Source organism: Parambassis ranga, chromosome 21, assembly GCF_900634625.1.
Source record: "Parambassis ranga chromosome 21, fParRan2.1, whole genome shotgun sequence".
NCBI classification, from domain to species: Eukaryota; Metazoa; Chordata; class Actinopteri; family Ambassidae; genus Parambassis; species Parambassis ranga.
The window spans coordinates 20722965-20741918 of NC_041041.1; the positions used below are offsets into that span (position 1 = coordinate 20722965).

An 18954-nucleotide genomic window follows, 5' to 3' on the forward strand; every position below is an offset into this window, starting at 1 on the left:
AGGGAGATCTTCAACTTCCACCTCTGGGAGAGTTTCAACCATATTCCAAGGGAAGTTGCAGACATTCAGTCTTAATAGACCATGTTCTCTGCCTCCATTGTTGATGCAGCTGTCCAAAGCTGCTCCTGCAAAGTCTCTGGTGCCTGTCATGGCAGAAATCCTCGGACCCAGTGGACACTGGAAGTCAGGGATGCCATCAAGCTGAAGAAGGAGTGATATTGAGCTTGCTTGGCTTGTGGGACTCCTGGAGCAGCTGCTAAGTATTGGCAGGCCAAGCATGCTGCAGCTAGGGCAAAAACTTGCCTGGGAAGAGTTTGGAGAGGCCATGGAGGAGGACTATCGGTCGGCTTCCAGGAGATTCTGGCAAACAATTCGGCACTTCAAAAAGGAGAAACAGTACTTCCACCACACTGTTTACAGTGGAGGTGGGGAGCTGTTGCCCTCGACTTGGGATGTTGTCAGACAGTGGAAAGAGTACTTTAAGGAGCTCCTTAATCCCACCAACAGGCCTTCCATTTATGAAGCAGAGGCTGGTGGACTCATTTATCACCCGGGCTGAAGTGGCCAAGGTTATCAAAAAGCAAAAGCAAGGCACTTTTTAATTAAATATAATTAGTCTGTGATGTATCTATTAATACTATGTTGAACCAATGCAACAGAATTTTGTATACACTGGTTGTATATCTGAATGACAAATATGTCTGCCTTTAAAAATATATACAATTGTTACTGGACCCATGTCCAAATGGTGTAAGGATGTGTATAGTAAATAATGGCCTGTCAAGTTCTGCAGACACTTATTCAGTTTAGATCATTCAAATTCATATCATGAATGATAAGCTGCCAGATGCATGCACAATAGCACACCAAATTACTACCTGACTTTATGTCAGTGGCATAAATGAAAGATAGGATGCTATATTAACATAAACTCAGGGGTTATTCATTTATTGGCTTTTTAATTGGTCTTTAATATAATGTTTATTGGGGTCATGAATCATGACATCATCTGGAGTGTGTGTATAAGCATTATAACGGTCATACTAACAAAAATAATAAAAAAATATCTATAAAACAAAATTAAAGTTCCAGACCCATAAATCAAAAAAGGAAGAAAAAAAACAGGAGCATATGCATACTAAGTATTTCATTTATCTTTTTAATTAAGCACAGTGGGTAGTTTTTAATGGCTGTCAACTGTAAGATTTCCTTTTGCAAATCACACTCTTTCTTGTCTCATAAACATAACATTCAATTTTATGTATTAATTTGCCTCCATCCAGGGTCCCTTTGAGTTGACTTTTGTGGCACTCTTTTTAGCTGAGGTGTGTTAGTTTTACCTGGATAAGCCCCCCACAAGAGACATGCTTGAAGATCAGAAGTCTATTTGGACAGTGAATGTGTTAGCCGAGTACAGAATATCAATTAAGGCTTCTCTTTGAACCAATGGAAAAGAGTGGGACAAAGATCAATGCATCAAATGTAATGTTTGCCTGGACGTGACCCGAGCAGCTTGAGCCTAATGTAAACAGATGTGGATGAGGTGTGTGCGGTGTGGAGAGCCACTCGCTGAGGTATTGTGTGGGATTCAATTTGCTCTCCTGTAGTAACGCAACTGACAAACACTATATAAAAAACACAATTTAGGGAACAAAGCAGAAAGATTTGCAGTGCACTTTATCAGTGTGTTTAAGCAAGCATTTCAATTTATTTGATTTTTTCTACAAGGAGATCAAACGCCATGCAAATTACCTCTGGTAAGAAGACAAAAATGCACGCTGGACATTTAGTGAATTTCTCTATGGGCTTTCATTTAAATGGAAATTTGCCTCTCAATGATGTGCGGAGGTGCATCAAAATGGAATATTAGATTGAATAAATCCCCATGTTGTGGACAGAAAAAATAAATAAAAAAGTACTCTTACTACTCTCTCTTACGCTTGTGTGAGAGACCAATGTCAGAGCCTATAACAGGTGGTTAAGCTGTCTGATCTTCAAATGATGTCAGCCATGCTTTGCAGTGAATCGGTTATACCATGCCCCCCTTTCAACTGCTGTTTATACCCTTAGCTGGTCACTGTTTTCGATTTAATATTCTCCTGAGTGCAACTTGAGATGAACAATTTTTCTTCTTTCGTCTTTTTTTTTTGAACTCCACAATAACCTTTTTTTAAGTGCAGCCTGCTTCTCACCACAAGCTAACAGTTGTGAAGTTGTTAGCCTTTACCAATAAATGCAACGCTGTCCTCCCAATCAGAACAAAATTACATCCATACTGTTCAATCTGATGCCAGTGATGCTACTTCATCTTTTTCACATCCTCCAGCACATATCTCTGTTTGGATTCCAATTCCAAACACATTACCTGTCTGCAACCACACATACAGTATATATATATATACACACACCTCCTACTGCTGCTGCTGCTTGTGTGTGTGTGCTTGACTTGAGCTCTGTTCATCCTTTTTTTTTCTTGTGTTTCTTTTTTGTCTGTTCAGTGTCCAGGCCGGTGAATGCCAGGCTGTGTGATGGAGAGGAGCCCCCACTGGCCGTCCAGCCATGTTCCATTCCGTGCCAGCACTACTGCTTGCTCTCCCCGTGGTCACCATGGGGTGCCTGCCTGTATGACAACTGTAAAGAACCACAGGGGAAAAAAGGTATGCCGAAGTAAAATAGGTGTAAAAAAAAGAACATGCTTTGGCTTTTAATAGATGTAGTTTAACTGAGGTATGTCATTGTTTGAGTATGTGTTGTGCCACCTCTTGAAAAATGATTGTATTTACAAAGCAAGCATAGGAATAAAAGTCAAACATGATTGCTCTTTTCAATTCGTTTCAAAGTGCAAATCGTATAGTAAAATACAGCATGACTGTTAGCGAGTCCTAAAATACATGTTTCACGTGAACTATTGTCCCAGGTAATGGTGATGCATTCAGGTGCTCATGTTTAAAGTAAAAATTCAACCTTTTTCTTGTCTTGTCCATATGCAAGGTTCTTAGGTTTGGAAGAATAATGCCTTGAAAACTTCTTTAGGGTGTTGAAAAGGTCTGAACTGCAGTCTATGAAATCCATCTTGGTGGTTGTGTTCTCTTACACTGTAAATTATGAATGCAACACATAATCGACAGCTAGTGCATGTGTGTTATAACTCTAGTTCAGGTCAGCAACACAACCTAGCTAAGAAGAGTCAGTGTAGGAGGCAACTCAATGTTGGTTTATTTTAAGTAACAAAAACTGAATTTAACCAAAGTTTGGCAGGAAGAAAGAAAGCAGCATGGATGCCATTGTAACATCAAAAATATGTCAGATAAAATAAAATAATCAGTATTTGCAAACAGAATTGTGTGCAAGCTAGTAGCCTAAATGCCTTTGTCTTAACTCACTGAGGTGTCTTTTTCTGTAATAAACGGGATCACATGGGAATCCAGGCAGCTTAAATTATGAAATTACAGCTACAGTATGGTGTGTTTCTCTGTACCTCAGTGGTTCAGATCCGGTTTAAGATGTAAGAAGTCCAAATTCAGGGCATAAAACGTGTTTTAAAAAAAAGAAAAGGGTAGGCTTCAATAATTAAAATTTGATTCTAAAAAACAAGAAATGTAGTGTCTGACAAAGTCCAAGAGAGAAACTGTCAAAGTACTGTAGGAGGAAAGGCACAAAAGGAAACCAGGCCTGTAACACAACCAGAATACAGATGGAGGGAAAAAGGCTGGACTACAAATACACTGAGGACTAACGAGGGCCAACAAGACACAGGTGCAAATAATCAGGGAGGAGCAGCCAATCACAAAGGCGCGGGGGGGGGCTAACTAGAATAGTCATTTACCATTAACATTCACAATGTCTAGACTGTACTGATTACTTTTATAATTACTTTAACTTTTAAATAAAGACATTTCCATATTGTTATGTCTGGTTAGTGAAATCCATATCCATAGGATATAATAAAGTATAATATAAACACTACACATTGCAAGGTAAATAAGGTAAAATACTATTAAAAATACAAAAAAACAACTCATGAAGCTACTGGAAGTGCTGCCAGATATCCATCCTCTTTTGCAACATCTCCAACAGAAATAACCCGAATATATAATGTGTGCCATCATGTAATCACACACGTAATCACCACACTCACTATGTAGTGAGCGATAACAACAAAGTAGATTAGGCTGACAGGACTCTAGAGCAGGGGTCGGGAACCTTTTTGGCTGAGAGAGCCATGAACACCGGATATTTTTAAATGTAATTCCGTGAGAGCCATACAATATGTTTAAAACTAAAAATACGTAATAAGTAAATGTGTGTATTTTATGTAATTTCAACACTTTTAAAGTACAATAAGATGATGAGTATTTCTTACCATTAATGCGACTTCTGGCACTGCATGGTTTTGCTGATGGCTTTGTAATCTGGTTGATAAGTGGTGAGATTCAGCTTCATGCAGGCGTTGAGACTTCCATCCGTTAAACGTGATCGTAGGTTGGTCTTAATGTTCTTTAGATGTGAGAAAGACTGCTCACATGCATACGTAGAGCCAAACATTGTCAGCACAGCAATACTCACACGCTGCAGTGCGTGGTATGTGACGGGAAGCGCGTTCCATGTTTTGACAATCAGCTGGTCTGCGGGTTGAAGTTTTTTCATTTCTGACCACCTGTGTTGGCTCGCCAACTCTGCTTGCTGTCGGGCAAGTCTTTCCAAATCTTCATTCAGTGACTTGAACTTATTCACCCACATGTCTGAGGCCTTCAGGTCAGCAGCTTGTAGCTCAAAATCTCTGACGGAGACACCGGGGATGTAACTCAGGTCAGCGCTGTCCACTGCACACTCGTGTGGATGGGTGATGAACTTAAAAAGACGAGTGCGCTCACGAAATTGTCCAAAGCGCGCTTTGAATGACTGCAGGAGATTAGATGTGAAGCCTGCTAGCTGCTGAAGATCAAGATGTTGAGCAGGGTCATTTGCTGTGCATGCATCTTTAAACTCTCCCAGTTTTTCAAAGTGTAGTAAGCGACCAGTTTCAATGTCGGCGATGAAGAGTTCTAGCTTGTTTTCAAATGCAAACACTGCTTGTTGCAGGGATAAGATTGTATTTCCAACGCCTTGCATTTTCACATTGAGCTGGTTTAGATGTTCAGTCATGTCCACGAGATAGTAGAACTTCAGGAGCCACGCAGTGTCAGCTAACTCGGGATGCTCGACATTTTTCAATTCAAGAAAAGTCCGGATTTCGCTCAGACAAGCCGCAAAACGGCTGAGCACCCTCCCCCTTGACAACCAACGCACGTTGCTGTGCAGAAGCAGACCAGGATAATTATTCCCAACTTCATCCAGCAGTGTTTTAAACTGGCGATCATTTAAAGCTCGGGCAACAATAAAGTTGACCACCCGAACGACCAGCGACATCACGTCACCAAGCTGCTCCCCACACATCTGAGCACAAAGCGCCTCCTGATGTAGAATGCAGTGAAAACTTAGGATGCATCTCTTTTCATGTTCACGAAGAAGCGCTACGAATCCTCTGTTTTTCCCCACCATACACGGAGCACCATCAGTACACACCGAAACAAGTTTATCCATCGGTAGATTTTTTTCTTTAACAAACTCAGTGAAGGAGTTGAATAAATCCTCCCCTCTTGTAGTCCCTTTCATAGGCAAAACAGCAAGACTTTCCTCATGAAGTGTGTCACCAACAACATACCTTGCAATCACACTGAACTGGGATAAATTGCTTACGTCTGTTGACTCATCCAAAGCGAGAGAAAAAAACGGCGCCGCATTTATGTCCTTCACTTGCATTGCCTCAATTTGATTTGACATCATGATGGTACGATCATGAACAGTTCTTGCCGACAGAGGCATGTCTTTTATCCGTTTAATTATCTTGTCTTTATTCGAAAAGTCGTCAAAAAGTTCATTGGCAACATCAAGCATGAATGCTTTGGCATACTCCCCATCTGTGAATGGCTTTCCATTTTTCACAATTGCTAAAGCGGCAACAAAGCTAGCCGAATTCCAGTCACCTTGTTGGGTCCAAACACGGAGTTGCTGCTGACTAGCTTGTACTCTTGATAGTAGCTCTTGGCATGCTTTCTTCCTACTGTCCCCCGCAGGATATTTCGATGCAAATGTAGCATGGCGTGTGTCGAAGTGCCGCTTTATATTTGACCGTTTCATAGATGCAATTTTATCATTGCATATTAGACACACCGCAGAACCTGCTCTCTCCACAAAGGCAAATTCCTCTGTCCATTCCTGCTGAAAAGTACGATACTCTTCGTCTTTTTTTCTTTTAGTCATCTTCTCAAAGGGTTTCTAAAATTAGTTAGCTGACAACCTGATTAAAACGAGGGAAATTTACGTCCTGATCTCACGACAGGCCGTTGTGCGGACCCTTTTTGCACATGCGCATATCAGCCGCTATTTTCGACAGCAAAATACGGCAACCCCACTTGAACAGTGTCTCTGCCTCATCTGCGTTGCCTATGCAAATTATAGATAAATAGACACAACAACATGTTTGTTTGCCACGTTCCCACTGAAATTACTGCGAACCGGCCTTCTAGTCGCCGGTTCGCGCATGCGCAAAGGATTTGTCTGCGAGCCAGATGCAGCCATCAAAAGAGCCACATCTGGCTCGCGAGCCATAGGTTCCCGACCTCTGCTCTAGAGGATCATAAGCATTTTTGAAAACTCAGTAGACGGCAGCTACCGATTTCAAACAATTTTTATAATCCTTCGAACGCACACGCTTGATGGCCAGCCAGTGAGAACACACACTAGCTTTTACACCGTCAATGTTGTCAGCTGTTGGCCCTATTATGATGTGACCATAAGACATTGCAAAGGCACTTTTGTTGTCACCATAATTAACCAACTTTTAACCAAACGTTGGTCTTTGGTCTTTACCCTCATGCTACATTGTTGTCATAAGCCATTACTGTGCCTACAGTCTGACCAGGAGTCATAAATATCACATGTGTTTGATACAAGCCTCAAACACAAGCAGTTAAAATAATCATATTGTGAACACACATTTGAAAAAAATAATCAGTTGTGACAAGCCTAGAATTGAGCATAAAATCCCCTTGTGTGTAAGACAGCCTTAGAGACGTTTTACATGCCAAACAACACTGTTCCAATTTCTCAGCTGTCTTCAAAAACAGATGGGCGGACTGAAAGATGGCCACAGAACATCTACAAAGATACTACACATCGCTAAAGCGAACAAGCTGATATGATTTCAACCTGAAACTGATATTTGCACAGATGGGCCAGTAGTTCAGTCATAAGTATACTCTGTCAAAAACACATTAATTCTTTAGCTCTATTGGAGGCAGCCATGTTGTACACTTTTACAATCAGGTGTTCACAAAATCATTGCCTGAGAGCTGAGCACCTCCGATGATGGTCAACAAGGGATTTTGACTAACCTGAAAACTGTTACTCGCGCACATGTTTTCAATTTAGCATTGTGCCGTGTAAAATTTAATGTCTCACCGGTAGATGTGTGAAGTGCTCTGGCATTGCAGAAAGTGGAAAGAAAAGAGAGGTATTGTGTCTGACAGAAGCTGAGAGAGAGAGAGGGAGGGAGAGAGAGAGAGAGTGCTGGATCTTAAATGGTTTGTTGATAAGCAGCTGTCTGAGGAGAAATGCGCTCTGGAAAAAGGCAGTACAAACCACCATGCACAAACCACAGCAGGTGAAAAAATAGAAAGAGAGAGCGCTCCTGAAGTTCAGCTCTCAGTTCCCCCAGGAGGGTGAAAGGAGTATCAACAGATAAGATGCTTCCTGTGTGTGTATGTGTGTGTGTACTATTGTTACTTGAAGTGCCTGTACACTAAAGTATTCAACACACCGTCTCGATGTTCTTGTCTTCTCACACAGGTGAAAGCATGTCATATCTGACTGCTTTGGAGAGGCCATGTATTGTGCTAGTAGAGTGCAGCGTGTGTGTGTGTCTGTGTTTCAGTCAGTGACGGAGCTGTTAGTGTGTTAGCGCTGTGCTAAGAGGGCAGCATGACCTCGTCCCTGCCGTGAGTAAATGTGCATGAAAGCGCCCCGGGGAGCGAGTGAATTGTGGAATGTTCAGGTCAGTGCCCACCATTCCTCCAACGCTGGATCTCAATGGGGATGAGCCGGCTCCTCTCAGAGACACAGTGTCATTAATATATTTCAAGAAGCGGGAAACAGAGCATCTGCTGTTTTTGCACAGGGCTCTCTCAGCTCTCGTTTTTGATGGCATTCATAAAGACTTATGGCAGGCATACTGTGAAACCAATACATAATGGCTCTGCAATGAAGTAATATAGGGCATTGTTATGATCCGAGCTGTTTGCCTGTAGCCCCCTGAGCTCCTACTGAATGTGCATTTTTTAGCCTTTGTGTTTCACAGCATCAGAATCCACTGTGATCCGTCTCTAAGTGAATGGCCTATGGGATTCAGGTAGAGAAGTCAACCAGTTGAGATGCATTATGCTGCCCCATCTTTGCGCTCTGGAAAATTACAAATTCAAATTGCCTCGCTATAGCTTTATGTGCTTTTTCGTCTATCAAATTTTGCAGCAATATGGGAGGGGGGAAAGTGGGGGGAAAAATGAATTGAACATGGAAGGTTAGCAGATAGAATTTTCTCTTATGCCTCCAATAGAAGTCACAGAGCTGGAGGGAAGCGTATTTCTGAACAACAGTGTGCTAAAAACCACTGGTTGGCCCTTGTTTCCTTCAAATAAACCTGGTATGACCAAGAAACCTTTCAATTATTAATATCCACGGGGGCATGCCCAGCCAAATTGTTTTTTTTTTTGTGGTTTGGATGTGAGTAGCAGTAAGTGCTCTGGGGCAATACTGCAATCGATCCACACAGTGTCTTTGCACACTCAGGCAGCATCGCACGGATCAGGCTCCTGAACTGGTTACCTCACACCAAAAAGATGTTTGAGGTGGTGGAGAGGGGGATGTAATTTGCAGAGTTGGCATCCAGGGGTTAGACAGTTCCACCTGTGGAGGGTAAAGAATGTGGGACCTTTTTCGCTCTGTGTCAGCGCTGCGGTGAAATGAAAGCGGCTCAAAAAAGAAAAAGCTGCCACTGCTCCGGTGTCGTGGACATTCACTGAGGGAAGTGCTGGAGCTTTGAAATAGCATTTCTGCCTCAAAGCTTTTCTGTCTTCAGAGGATTGGATAAACTCAGCGGTCAATAGAAACTATGGATTAGACTGTGAGGTATCCAATCAATAAGGAGCTTTTTGTGAAAATACATATTTTATGAACACACTGGTTTGGAGGAAATCAATAGATTGTGTGGAAAATGAATCAAAACATGGGTGATTAGGTAACTGGCATAATGATAATGATTGTATCATAATGGCTTTTTGACAATTTAATAATCCCATTTTATTTTTAAAAGCCACGCAGAAAGTACATATAACATAGAAAATAATGTAGTGTAAGAAGTTTCTCTGTGCAGATTACTCTTATGCTTGCTTTATGCGAATATAAACTAAACTCAGATTGTGCTACTTGGACCGTCTTCAGTGATGAATCTAGGGTCATTTCAGGTCTTTAATCATCAATGCACCCTTGCCTGGGAGACCCAGCCAGGGGTGATTAATCCCAGACTTGTGTCCAAGTAGCCCACTACACCATGAATCCCCTCATTTGATCCATAACCACCTTGAGGCTTTCTCAGCTGCCTCTAGGATGTTCTTGTTGGCTTTTTGATGTTGCTGTCCTTTGATTTCAAGCAGCTTCAGAGGTAATAGCAGTGACTGACCAGTGAAGCCCAGACAACCTAAACCTACCTCTACTGTTCTTTTTTTTTTTTTTTTTTACCAGCCATTGCTCCTGGAATTTGATGACCAGCTCTGCATATGTTGCCCTTTTGTGCACATTGGCCTCTCCATTGCATGTTCTAGTAGGGCCACTTGTTTTGTTGTTTTCTGTCTAAAATAACCTCAAACGTGCAAAAACTACTGAAAGCAGAACATGGTGTTGTAGCTTGTCCTCTTTCTCTTCTTTGTTCATCGGTATCAGCTGTGTCTTCCTAAAGCAGCAGGTGGATGAGGAGTGGTGGAGTTATGAAGCCAAGATGACTTGCCAGTGATGCTTCTGTGTGTTGCACTGCATCACTTCCCGATTTCCCAGAGTGTCAACGCGGGTGCATAAAAACAAAATTAGTAACATTTAAAGGAATGTGCATTCACTTTAACAGTGCCCCTTTTTAAGGAGTTATGAGCAAATTGTGTTTGCACGTGGCTTTTCAGTATGAGGACGTGTTTAGAGCAACAATAGACTAGGTCTGTAAAATGCAATGTTTTTACTGCCTGTCCCTCCTTCTGATTAAATGTGTATTCTCTTATTAATATTTCACAGATGCTTTGCTGTAATTGAATCAGCCAATTAAAAACTTATTAAAGATGGCTTGTAAAAAAAAAGTTCTCCACCTGATGGTCATCTGATTTTAGACTGACTGCTGTACTTTTCTTTTGTAAGCTGTCAGACAAAAGCATGACAGCTGGCACCCCACAGATTTCACTTTTCCCCCTGTAACACTGTAACAAGCACACCGTTTTGTTTTCTCCTCAGTATCTTCTTTAAATTATAGCCTTTCTGGACAAAGCAAAGCAAAGAACATACTATTTGTTTCTCTGCAACAACACACAATCTAATAATTTAATATGTATCATATTACAAACATTAGAATATGGTGTCAAGCAACAGGGGTCATGTTGGTTACTAACAGCATCCAGCTTTGATTTATTTCAGTATGGTGCCAGTATGGAGTCAGTAATGCTCACAGAGAGAGCACCACCAATTTAGTAACAGAAAGAGCAGCAGCAGCAGCAGCGGCAGACTGGTTAGACTCAGTAATTGGAAAGACATATGTCATTGTGAAAACTACTTCAGCTTGACCTCAATCACTCACACTTTTCCTCTTTTTTAAAAGCACCTCTTTACTTTCCCTCTGCCATCTCCGCCATCTCACCTGCGAAATGCAGAATGCTATCCTTTACTGTTTTCACAGTGAACTGTGTCCCCATCTAGATGTGCGTTGTATTGTGAATAAACATGAAAAATATTCCCATGTTTCCCGTGATATGAAATACCACATATACTGTCGATTCATTAAAAAAAAAAATAGAAATCATGGGAAATGACCAGAAAACTAAGATCCCCTCATTGGAAAGCATGTACATGGGTTATATGTTTCACTGAGCACCAGGCTGAGAGATTGTGGACCTGAAATTGACTAGGTAGAAACATCCGTCCACTGCTCAAAGATAAAAATACATTATAAACCTACTTTAACTCAAGCCATAAGTATATGTATATTGAATAGGGTTTTATTTAAAAGTAAATCTATTTCTATTTTAAAATTTTCATTTTTGGCATTCCCCCTTTATTATTCTTGGATTTCAGAAAAAAAAAAAACAAAAAAAAACATGGTAGCTGTATAAGAAGTGCTGCACCTCCCTATAACACAGCTAAACTTCTGTTCACAAAGTCAAAATAATGTCCTGAAAAGACAATAACACACAATATGAAGAGCTGCCAGCTGCAGTTACCCCTGTACACTACTGTTACATTCCCCGGTTAGTCCAGGGGATGAGGGGAAGCAACAATAATGTTACTCGGGCCTGAGGAAGAGACAGGAGATGGAAACGGTAAATGAGAATTATATTTATTTAATAAAAATAAATCACAAAATGACAAAGCAAACCAAAAAAAAAAACCAAAAGGAGCAGTACTGATAGTTATGCTCTCGTCCCACTGGACGGAGCAAAGGTGTGTATACCACAAGTTGTTCACACTGGCCCCGGCCATGTGCACATCACCAGATATAGGCATGAGAACCAAGTGGAATCAGCTGTGTTCGATCCACTTGGTTCACTGGAAGTGCACATGGTACCTGGACAGAGAGCAAAGAGAGACACACAACAGACATACACAACAAAACTAATACCAGCACGTAACAACTACCATTGATAACTTCCAGTGTATCACCATAGGAAAACTCCCAGACGGACCCACTTCTACCTGCTGAATATATTGCTCAACTTTTTATTACACATGTACAATTACAATGCAACAAAACACAGTTTGGCATCTAACCAGATGGTTGTCATAATATGAGTTTTAAATACTATGAACATATACCGTACAGATGGATATATGATTTAAATATGCATAAATCACTAGTGCATTGAACATTATATAGTGCAAACAACAATAAGCAGTAGGGTAACTATGTTAACAAGTAAGTAAGTAGAAAAACTAGTACATATGTACTCAGTCAGGTTTAGGGTGGTGTAATGGGGTGTGGTAAAGGGTGAGGGTGTTATTTGGGTGCAGGATGTTAAGCAAAAGCTGTTCTGTATAAACAGGCCTGAGATGTGTAGGTAGATTACTGCAAAATCTGGAGAGAAGCTGAGCCTTGCTGTGTACACACCGCCACCATCATGCTATCTATAGTTGTTCATTAAATGGCTGATTTGGCATGGTGTTAAATTGGCATGGTGTAACTGGCACACAGGTTGAGTGAGTGATAAACCTGGGTTAGGTAGTCCTCATGTCTCAAAATATAATCCTGGATTTCTTTAACAATGGGCCCAAACAACAACAAAAATAGTTAAAGCCACTCAGTTGACCCTATGATAACATAATGTTCCAATTCATGGTTGTGTGAAATGCTCTCCGGTGTCACATTCTGCCATTTAAAATGAAGCCAGTGTCATTATAGTGGTTTTCCTTCAAGCACCTCCAGCTGTGTCTGACATCCAGCTCCACTATAACATTAGTTCTGTTTTCAAATGAGGTCATGTTTTAGTGTAGTGTAACAAAAAGTGAGCTTTAATTAAAGTTAAAGTAAAACAGAAACTCAAGGGAAATCCAAGAGGAAAAAACAACAACAAAGAAGAAACAAAAGATCAGAAAATATAGCTGAAACCAATAGGTAGAAGAAACACAGGGCAAACACACAAATTACACAGACAAACTGAGAAAGACACAGGTGAAATACACGTTGTTTAAATACACAGGGAGTGAGATGCAGGTAGAAATAATTAGGGCAGGGCATGCAATCACAGCGGAGGGAAAATAAGAGGAAGACAGACAAAGACATACAAGTAAACTTGACTTTCAAAATAAAAAGAAGACGTTCAAGAAACAAAACAAGACAGATATCAAAATGCAAAAGTCTAAATTAATATACCAAAGCTAGGAAAACTGAGAATAAAGCAAAATACTTGAAAAACAAAACCAGCTTATATAACATAAAAACAGGACTTAACACAGATCATGACAGAATCATAGTGATTGTTAATAGTGTTTCATAGTACAGTGTACCTAGACGGATCATTTGCGCTTACTGCTTTGTCCCCTCTCTGACAACCTTTCCTGCACCCTCCCTCCCTCCCTCCCTCCCATCCTTGCCTTCTTTCTGTCAGGTTTCAGACAGAGGAGGAGAGAAGTTCTGTGGGAGTCCAATAGCACTCTGGGGACTTGCCCTCATCTGACGGAGTTCATCCCCTGCGAGGATCCCGTCTGCTACCTGTGGCAGGTCCAACAGGGGGGAAGATGCATTCCTACTAAAAACTCCTCCTGTGGTTCTGGAACTATAGTCCACAATGTGACATGTGTCAGCGCTCAAGGTAATGTCTCACATTTGCTTCGTGAAGAAAATGCCTCTCCCTGTCAGCTTGTTCCCTTAAAAATTATAAAAAATAACTTAATTTGAATTTCTTTTGTGAGAATAACCAAACCACCTTTTGCCATTATTAACATTTTGTACAGATCATTAGCTTACTATAGTGATAATGGTGGGCACAATCTGTTACTATTGGAATTGTTGATTCCCCGTGTCTTGCAGCAAACAGTTACTAAGGTAACAAATGAGAGTATTTCCCACAGTGCCAAAGCATTTCTTCATCATTATTAGAAACCAGCCATTTAAATCTCTCATCATATAACCCTCATTATCTAAATGTCTGAATCTTTTTTAGCTATAACATGATGCTAAACACAAACTACCGCACTTTATTCATAAATATAATGAGACCTGAGCTACAATGAGCTGTAAAATTAATCAGGTTTACAGTGGAAACGTCAGTGTGTATGGTCTGCAGATGTAAAGTTAGCAGTTGCATTGTGATGCATGAACTATGCAGGTATAATGTGATCCATTGTGCTCAGCCATATTGTCATGTTGGGTGATAGGAACATCCACGTTAACGGAGCATGCATTATTCATGAGACACCGTCACAGAGTTTATGGGCACAGAAAACATTGAGCTGATTAAAAGTCAGAATCATAGCTTCCTACCAAGCATTAATTGCTCATCTCCATAGATTATAAACCTAATTGCACCCCCCCCCCAATCCACTCTTTTTTTTGTCTGTGTTTTATTATTCTGTCACAATGGATCATGTGTATGTTTATCAGGAAGGCAGCGGAGGGTCCAAATATATTAGCTCACAGGAGAGTCTAATGAGTTTTGACAGGGCGGCTAAGAACGGGAGTATGTTTGAGGAAAACCGGCTTATGAAATTAAAGTTTCAGTGGTGGATCCATTGTTAGTGAATGTTGACAAGTTGGTCGCTGTTGCTTCCTTAATTGGCTTATTGGACTAACAATTGAAACACAGGTTTTTTTCCCCACACACAGTTATAGTTGACAGGGTCAGGGCGAAGTTGTTAAGTGATGCAAACTCCTGTAAGAAGGATTTTTCATTGAGTGACACACTATAACACTAGATGTGATTCAGAAAAGAACCATAGTACTGTGGCGCTAAGATTCACAGTCGTGCTATGAACACTGATACAGTTTTTAAATCTGAATTTACAATGAGTCCATCAAAAAAAAGTTGCATCCTTCTCTCATCTTCCAGTGTTAGATAACCCTTGTCTCTTGCCCTCTCTCTAAGGTGTGTTCACGCACAATTAAAAAAAAAACACAGGTGAGAATGCAAAGTTGTGTTGTTGATTTATTAACAAAAGTCTGCGCCAAATAATCAGATTGTAGCACTCTTAATCTACCTAGGTCAGAGTGAGAGTCAAACTGGTGTTGTTTGACTTTAGGATGCAGCATTGTTCTGATATCCCATTAAAGTTTGGTTGCACAGCAGGTGCAACAGAGCCAGGTGGTTGAGAATATATGTATCTTATGCCAGTGTAAAGAAAAAATATCCAGGGCTGAATTATAATTTTTAGCTTTGGTCTGGAGGACTAGATTCAAAGTTATATACCTATACAATGTATAGCTAGAGATAAACTGCCTGCGACCCATTTTGAGTCTGCATATGTTCTCCGTTAATCCAAATACAGATATTTTAGCACACTTCGAATGGTAGTCAGAGGTTTTTTTTTTACTTTTGAACAGTAATAAACCTATTGATTCCGTGTGGGTGATGTTCTGAGTCTTCCTAAAATCCTTGTTAATCCAAATACAGAAAGCTTGTGATGTAAGTCAGTGCCTGAAAATCACTTAAAGTGGCAATAATCACATTTTTCCCCCGTCAAAATGTATATTTGTAACAGGCTGTAAACAATTTTTATTTCTGCTCAAAAGTAGGACTACAGGGATTGAATGTTGGAGCTGTTGGAGCCAGCCCCTAGAGGCCAAAAGTGCCGTCATATTATTTGACACTTTCCCATGAGCCTTATTATTTCTCAACCCCAGAGGGGTTTTGGCTTGGTGTGAAGACATTGTTAAATTACTCAAAAATCCCAACAAAAGTCTGGAATAGGGGCAAAAAAAAAAGTCTTACTCTCATAGTCCAGGTTGGGTTACCTCAGCACTTATCCTGCTTGCTGATCCACTGACAGTCTCTTTGTTAGAGGACCTCTGCTGTAGACAGCATGTCAACAGTGTTTGTGTAATTACAACCATAATTGGTAGTTCTGTAATCATTGCTGCTGCATTCCATTTGATAAAATACACATTAAATGTTAGACACATGAATCAGTTTTTGGCAATGGTTATGATAAAATATGACAAATATTTGAATGTTGTACATTCATATTATTGAAATAAAAAAAAGCACCGTCTATGTGCTCATTAAGCCTGACAAAGCCCACACCGAGTGATACTGTGTCTGCACAGCACCACTTTTTTTTCCTCTTTAATTACCTGAAGAGCAGAATACTTCTGTGAAAAATAAATAATTATTATACTGAAAATGTGCTCTGTTGCTCTGATTGTTATTTCTTTTTATGCATCAACATCTCGGTGACCCTCATTGATCACGGCCAGGTTTATCCTCCAGAGAGAATATGCTTTAGAAGACCTTGGAGAAAGCATGTGCTAATTGCTAGTCCGTCTTGCACGAACTAATGCAACAAATCCATGCTCTCTTTCTCAGCTGTTATGCAAGTAAGGGCGGCGGACACTTTGTTGGAGAGAAAGAAAGCCAGAGAGATGTGTGTTGCTCTATCTCTAGAAAAAAGCTTTAAGCTTGCGGTACAAAGAATAATAATATGCAAAGTCCTTAAAGGGGTTATTCTAAACATCCGCTAGATTCATCAGCAAACACATCTCCATATCAAACACTAAACAACACTTATCACCTTCTCGCTGCTTCATTTTGTACACAAAGACTCCTATTATTTGGACTTACAAGTTATACAGAAACAATACCTTAAATTTTAAACTAAACTCTGGAGCAGTATTTTTACAGGTAATTTTTACTACTGCTCTAGTTATCCATTCACCCATGCATACATTTATCTTCTGCTACTTATCTGGGGTCAAATCATAGGGGTAGTTAGTCTAAGCGGGGAAACCCAAACCTCCTTCTCCCCAGCTGCCTCTGTAACCATTCCAAGCCCAGTTGTAAGATGTAATTCTTCCAGCATGTCCTAGGTTTGCTCCTGGGTCGCCCTCCCAGATAGATATGCACCAGAAAGGTGCCCATGGGGCATCCGGACCAGGTGCCTAAAACCAACTCAACTGGCGCCTCTTAACACAGAGGAGTTGCAGTTCTACTCTAAGATCAAACTCTTCACCCTGTCTCAAAAGCCCTCTTGTGGGCCCACCATTCACAAGAGAAGTTGGGTGCAATTGGTGTGCGCCATCTGTGAAACATGGCCATCAGTATGTTTACAGCTCTAGTTAGAGTTGTGGTAGAATGTTCTGACTGACTGAAGAGTACCTGCATGTGTTTCTACTACTGCTCGTAAAAAATGACAGTTATACTGCAAGATGGGGAACTAGGAGTGACATGTCAGCAAAGATGAAAGGACTGTTTGTAATATGATTCGCTGTCACAAACACTTAGCGACTCTGATACGATGAGCACATTTGAATACCTGCAGCTTATCTTGTAATCATCCAAACACATTAGACCTTTGTTTACAAGGATAGCATTGATGTTAAGGTGACTTTGAAACTGGAGATCAGAGTTATTTATGGATAAGAAAAAAGCGTTTCTGTGAAGAAAGGTTTTTTTTTTTCATTTTGGCTCATAGGGTCATGTTGTTTGATGAAAGAACACACACAGTAAGTTAGTCAAGGCCTGTTGTTCTGGTTTAGTTTCACTTGTTCCTATTAAAGCAGAAGCTTCTACTCTCATAAGTTACTTGTTGTTTTATCTTTTTTTACTTGAGTTGTAAAAGTAGGAAGACAGAGTAAACTTTTAACATTTAACAGCCAGAGTTGACATCAGCGATTGTAGTTACAACTTTCTAAACCTAAAATCGTGACAAGGAAAAAAATAAAATCCAGGATGTCCTGATCCAAGATTTTTGCTGATATACTGAGTCCCGATCTTCACACATTGCGATCATTTTTGCTATCTTGTCTATGATGTCACAGGGCATTTTTTTCTCTCCTCTTCAACCCTATTACCTGTTCGCATTTTGCAAAACTCTGAGTGTGTGTGTCGTCAGGAGCAACTACCCACTACCCAACTATTTCCACGGACACAATAGTTCAAACTGCCTGAAGTGCATTGCCGCAGACTATAAATACTTCATCTATCCCCAAACTGGGAAATTGTAGTGGTGGGCGAATCGATCTAAATATCGATAGTATCGATACCAAAGTTAGGATCAGTAATTACTCGATACTAGCATGATGAGATCGATATTTCTGTGGAAGTTTCTCTTCTATACCTTCAGCAACTTTACTCGTATTTACTCGCAGTGCAGACAGCGCTCCTCTCTCACTCTGCTCAGTGCGCAGGCGCACTCCACCCCTCCCCTTCCACCCCTGCCCTTCCACTCTGCCGGAGCAGACAGAGCTCCTGATTGGCTGTAAAGTACAGCTAGAATCATGGAGATGGCAGAGAGGAAGAGGAGCGCTGTTTGGAGTAATTTCACAGCGACAGACGAGAAGAAGAAACTGCTACTTGTGAGGTGCGGAGGAAAGCGACATGCCACTGTGGAAACACAACTCATTTACACAAACATAAAGCAGCAGAGCCCAAAGACCTCGAGCTGCAGAGTAAACAGTAGGAGGAGGAAGAGGCAGATCCCCAAACATGAACCAGAGACAGTGGTCACTGACAGAGGCTTTACTGCAAAACACCCATAAATATCCAGGTAGATGATTTAAAAAAGTGAAGGTTTAGATTGAGTAATCTGCAGCATGAATTAATGGTGTCTTTCTGAGTGCTGTGATAAGACATGCAATTTTAGCAGAATGACTGAACAGTCATCATATCACCAGCTGAAATAAATCTTGTTTTTCTCAAATTCCTAAATATATCTAATAATTTAATTATATAAGTTTATATAATGATATGTATTTCAGTATGATTAATATAATTATGCTTTGGTGATAACTGTTGAAGGATCTTTATTCTTCATATTTAGGCTACATGCAGATAGGTGTTAAACTTTTATCTTAGTCATGCTGTTTCACCTACATGATTCACAAAGAGCCATGGCTGTCACAAGGAGCATTGCTGACATGATTGTGAAGTTAAAATTTCAAACTTATACAGTTCTGCACTT

At 40.5% G+C, this 18954-nt stretch overlaps 1 protein-coding gene across 1 annotated transcript in view; it reads left to right on the top strand.

Moving 5' to 3' along the window:
• The window catches only part of thsd7ba (thrombospondin, type I, domain containing 7Ba), a 165404-nt gene that overhangs the window by 62450 nt on the left and 84000 nt on the right, over positions 1–18954 (top strand). Inside the window, exons 6-7 of the mRNA XM_028393596.1 lie at positions 2499–2657; positions 13449–13652. Coding sequence (XP_028249397.1) covers positions 2499–2657; positions 13449–13652 — 363 coding nt within the window. The remainder of the gene's footprint in view (positions 1–2498; positions 2658–13448; positions 13653–18954) is intronic.